The sequence below is a fragment of the Athene cunicularia genome, unplaced genomic scaffold (assembly GCF_003259725.1).
Source record: "Athene cunicularia isolate RWA unplaced genomic scaffold, athCun1 SCF_19, whole genome shotgun sequence".
In the NCBI taxonomy this organism is placed as follows: Eukaryota; Metazoa; Chordata; class Aves; order Strigiformes; family Strigidae; genus Athene; species Athene cunicularia.
Genome location: NW_020799255.1, coordinates 81,484 through 86,260, shown reverse-complemented (window position 1 = coordinate 86,260; position 4,777 = coordinate 81,484). Strand labels below are relative to the sequence as shown.

At 62.8% G+C, this 4,777-nt stretch overlaps 1 protein-coding gene and 1 long non-coding RNA gene across 2 annotated transcripts in view; both read right to left on the bottom strand.

Annotated features, from left to right (window-relative positions):
- Positions 1–10: 10 nt before the first annotated feature.
- LOC113490628 (periaxin-like) overlaps positions 11–4,777 on the bottom strand; it is a 12,318-nt gene continuing 7,551 nt past the window's right edge. The window contains exon 2 of the mRNA XM_026867156.1: positions 11–194. Within this exon, the coding sequence (XP_026722957.1) occupies positions 90–194 (105 nt within the window). The 3' untranslated portion in view covers positions 11–89. The remainder of the gene's footprint in view (positions 195–4,777) is intronic.
- LOC113490630 lies at positions 4,038–4,710 on the bottom strand. The gene is made up of 3 exons (XR_003400279.1): positions 4,689–4,710; positions 4,531–4,617; positions 4,038–4,128 (listed from the first exon to the last, which is right to left on the bottom strand). It is a non-coding gene; the product is annotated as an uncharacterized LOC113490630 (long non-coding RNA).

Sequence of the window (4,777 nt, the reverse complement as noted above, 5' to 3'; positions counted from 1 at the left end):
GGGGGGGGGGGTTGGGGGGTCCAGCCCCACTTTATCTCATCTGGGGGTCACAGCAGCTCCCCCCTGCTGGAGTCACCCAGTTGGGGGGATCATGACCCCATCATGACTGAGAGCCAGTGGCAGAAGGGGTCCTCGGAGAGCCACCCAGGAGGTGCTGAAGGGTCAAGGCCAGTGCTCGCAGGTCCCCCCGCAGCCCCCGCACCTCCTGTAGAAGGGCCTCCAGCTGAGGGGCCGGGCAGGGGTGGCAGCTGCCAGACTCCCCTCCCCACTGCTCCCCAGTTCTGGGCTTGGCTGGCGGTACTGCTGGTGGAGCCAGATCTGTGGGGCAAGATATAAAGACACCCCCTAAAGCACAGCCTTCCCCAAACCTGTGTCATTCCAAAAAAACCGCAGAATTTGGGGTGCAGAGGGGGTCCCCACATTCCACCACTCACCAAGTCAGCACCCACCCCCATGCTGCCCCAGAACTCTGAAATATGAGGGGTTGTCACCTCAGGACCCACCCTGCTACTGTGCCCCCCCACCCCAGGCTTACCTGCGCATGGGGCCCACGGGAGCACAGGGTCTGTTGGGGTGCGGACAGGATGGGTGCTGAGGGGCTCCGTGGGGTGCTGGGGAGGTGCTGAGAGGGTCTGGGTGCTGAGCATCATTGTGGGGTGCTGGGGAGATGTTGGGGGGGTCTGGATGCCAAGGGGGTCCAGCAGGGGCTGAGGATGTGTGCGGGGTATATGGGTGCTGAGAGACTCCATGGGATCCTGGGGGGATTCTGGGGGAGTTGAGGTGCTAAGGGTCTCTGTGGGGGCCTGAAGGGGTGTTGACGGTACATGTGGGCTGGGGACCTCCATGGGGTGCAGGGAGGCTGCTGGGGGGGTCTGGGTGCCATGAGGCTCCAGGGTGGGTTGAGTGGAGGCTGGGAGGCTATGGGTGCTTGTGGGTTCCATGGGGTGCTGAGTGGGTGCTGAGGGGCTCTGTGTACTGGGGCTCTCCTTGGGGTGCTGGGTGGATGCTGGAAGTCTCTGGGTGCTGGGGATCTCCTTGGGATGGTGGGTGGGGGCTAGGTGGCTCTGGGTGCTGGAGGTCTCCTTCAGGGACTGGGTGACTAGTGGGGGACTCTGGACGCTGGTGGGCTCTGGGGACCACTGGGGTGGGATGCTGGAGACTGGACCCAGTTGGACCGCAAGGGCAGGGGGTGTTGCTGGGATCAGGGTGGGGTTCTGTGATGGAAGAGGTGGTGGGGTCTGTGTGGGGGAAGCAGAGACCCCAGCAGGGCCTGGGTCTGGGTCCACATCTGGGGAGGGAAGGGACACAGAGGTCTGTGAGGCCCCTGCACCACAGTCTCCAGGCCACCCGCCCTGAGTGCTGGGTGAAGAACACTCCATTCATCCACCCACCCACCCACCCATCCACTCACCCATACATCCATTTCCCTTTCCTTGCCATCCATTCTCCCACAGATCCCCCCTTCACATCCAGCCATCAATCCCTTTCTCCTCTCTGTCCTTTCCTCCCTCCACCTTTCTGTCCATTCAGTCGCCCCTGCGCCCCTCAGTACCCACACCTACCCCCTACTGTCCTTCCACCCACCCCAACCCTCCAACAGTTTAGCCTTTTCCTGAAAATTTCTTCCAGGAAATTCCCTGCTTAGTACCATCTGGATCCAGACGTGCTGCAGGACGTGTGCTCCTCATGGTATCTTCTAGACTGAAATCTCTTAAAGAACCTGTGCTCCATGCGGCACCATCTGCACCCAGTTCTGCTGCAGGCTGTGCATACAGTGTGGTCCCACTGGGACCAGGTTCTGCTGTGGGATGTGCGCTCCACACCATAGTACCATCCAGACCCGTTTCTGCTGAAGAATGTGCGCTCTGCATCCTACCATCTGGATCCAGTTTCTCTGGAGGATGTGTGCTCCATGTGGTATCTTCTGGACTCAGTTCTGCTGAGGGATGTGTGCTCCATGTGGTACCATCTAGATCCAGTTCTGCTGCAGGACGTGCAATACTCACGGTACCTTCAGGATCCGATTCTGCTGCTGCAGGACGTGCACTACTCACGGTACCTTCAGGATCTGATTCTGCTGCTGCAGGATGTGCACTACTTGTAGTAGCTTCAGGGCCTGGTTCTGCTGCAGGACGTGTGCCCCTCAGGCTATCATCTAGAGCAAAATCTGCTGAAGAATGTGTTGTCCATCTGCTATCATCTGCATCCAGTTCTGATGGAGGACATGCGCTCTTCATAGTATCTTCAGGACCCGGTTCTTCCAGATTCTTGTTACTCCACGTGGTATCACCTGCTGGGACCACCATGGTGGGGGCCAAGTCCTGCCTTGTTTTCAGCCTGGTGCCTTGCGTGGTGCCAACTGGATCCTGCCCTACTTTGGCTTGTGTGTTATCAACAGGGTCCCATCCTGTTTGCCATTGTGTGAACTGGATGGCAACTGCCTCACCCTGCCCTGTTCGCGGTTGGGTGGCACCAACTGGATCCCGCCCTGCCTTGGGCTTGGTCCCTTGTATGGTCCCAGCCAAACCCTGTCCTGGTGGTTTCCTGGAGGTCTGGTTGGCACCTGCCAGAATCTGTCCAGCTTTGGGCTGGGGGATCCATGTGGTACGGGTTGGATCCTGCCCTGCTTTGGGCCGGGTGACACGGATGGTGCTGACTGGAGCCCATCCTGCCTTGGACCTGTTGGTGCTGGCTGGAGCCCATCCTGCCTTGGACCTGTTGGTGCTGGCTGGAGCCCATCCTGCCTTGGACCTGTTGGCACCAGCTGGATCCCGTCCTGCCTTAGGCTTGGTGCTCTGAATGATGCCAGCCGGATCCTGTTCTGCTTTGAGTCGGGTGATCCTGAGGATACGGATGGGATCTCGCCCTGCTTTCCCTTGGGTGGCACTGATTTGTCCCTGTCCTGTGGGGTGCTGGATGCTGCGGGTCGCACCAGTTGCATCCCATTGTATGGGGCTCGGGGTGCTGGGGGTGGTGCTGGCCTGACCCTCTCCTCCAGGGTGCTGGGTGCTGCTGGCCCGTGGAGAGGTCCCTGTTGGTGCCAGGAGGTGCCCTTGCCCTGCAGCAACGAGAGGATCGCTCAGCCCAGCTCTGGAGGAAAACCCAGAGCCAGAGGGGGAGGCATTCTTGGGGACAGGGGCTCTGGGACATGGAGAGGGACCCCAGCAGGGAGGGGAGGTGCAGCTGACCCCCTCCCAGCTCCCCGAGACCTTGCATGGGGGGACAGGGACCCCCACGGCCGCTCCCCCTACCCTCGCGGGGTGTCCTTGCGGCCGGCTGGCTGGCTGCTGTGCTCCAGGGGGAGCCGGGGCTGCGGGGCCGTGCAGAGGCGGGCACCCAGGCTGCCTTCACCCGTGGCGGGTGGGGAGTGGGCGCTGCAGGGTGGCCATCCAGGGTGGCCAGCTCGTCTGTGGGCAGAGGAGAGTGGCGTGAGCCCCTCAGTGTGCGCACTGCATGTGCACTGCACACCCCCACACTGCACGCTGCCCACACAAGCACTGCACAGATTCTGCGTCTCTGCACACTGTGCACACACACTGCGTGCACACACTACACACACTATACACTGCCCATGCACACAGTGCACAAACTTGGTGTCCCCATGCACTGCACACACGTGCTGCACACTCACTGCTGCTGTTTGCAGCATGCCCGTGCTGCACCCTATGGACCCTGCACCCACAGGGTTTGCACTTCAGCCGCCATGTCCCCGTGGCCACCCGCCGCCCCGAGACACCCGCCCGGGTACGGGGACCACACGCCCGCTGCATCACCCAGCGGGGGCACGGCCCCAGCCCCCCACGTCACAGGTACCTGCGCAGACAACGGCGGCATCCTCCCGGTGCTGGCAGTTGGTGACACCCCAGGGGGAAGCTGGGCACTCCAGCAGGGACGACTCGTTCCCTTGGCACCGCACATCGTCCAGCCAGATGGGCCCGGTTCCCTCACCGAAAAAAGCTGCCCGGGGTGCGTCGAGGGCGGCCCCGCAGCCCAGCTGCCGGCATACCACCACCGCATCCAGCAGCCCCCACAGGTCGTCACAAACGGTGCCCCAGTGCCCAGCATGGAAGACCTCCAGCCGGCCGGCGCAGCGCCCCGCCGCCCCCACCAGCCGCACGATGGGGGCTCCTGGGTGAGAGGCTGGGGTGACGCCACTGCGGGCCACGGCACCCATGGAGGGTACGGGTGCACACCGGGCACGTGCACACCCCACCTGTGCATGCTGTGCCCGTGCACACCGTGCCCATGCAGCCCACACCTCTGCACACCATGGTCGTGCACACCATGGCCGTGCACACCGTACCCGTGCACACCGTACCCGCGCACACCATGGCCGTGCACACCGTACCCGTGCACACCGTACCCGTGCACACCGTACCCAAACATAGCTCTGCATGCTGTACTTGCAGGCGCTGTCCCTGCACACACCCTACCCGGGCACGCTACGACCTGCACGTTCGGTACTTGAACACGTTATTGCCATCCATGCTCCACCCGTGCACGTCGTACCTGTGCACGCTGCACCCCCACATGCTGTAACGAGTGCCTGGGTGATGGTGGGCGACGGCGTGGGGGTCCAAGGGGGCTCACTGGTACCGAGAGGCTGGAAGTGGTGAGCTGTGGGGAGCGGCAGTTAGGCAAGGGGGGGTCCCAGCTTAGCCCCCACCCGCTTGCCACACACAGCCCACCTGAGCAGACAGCGCTGGCATCTTCTTCATGGGCGCAGACGTGGGGGCGCCAACCCCGGTGCCGGCACAGGGCCAGGCGCTCCTCCGTG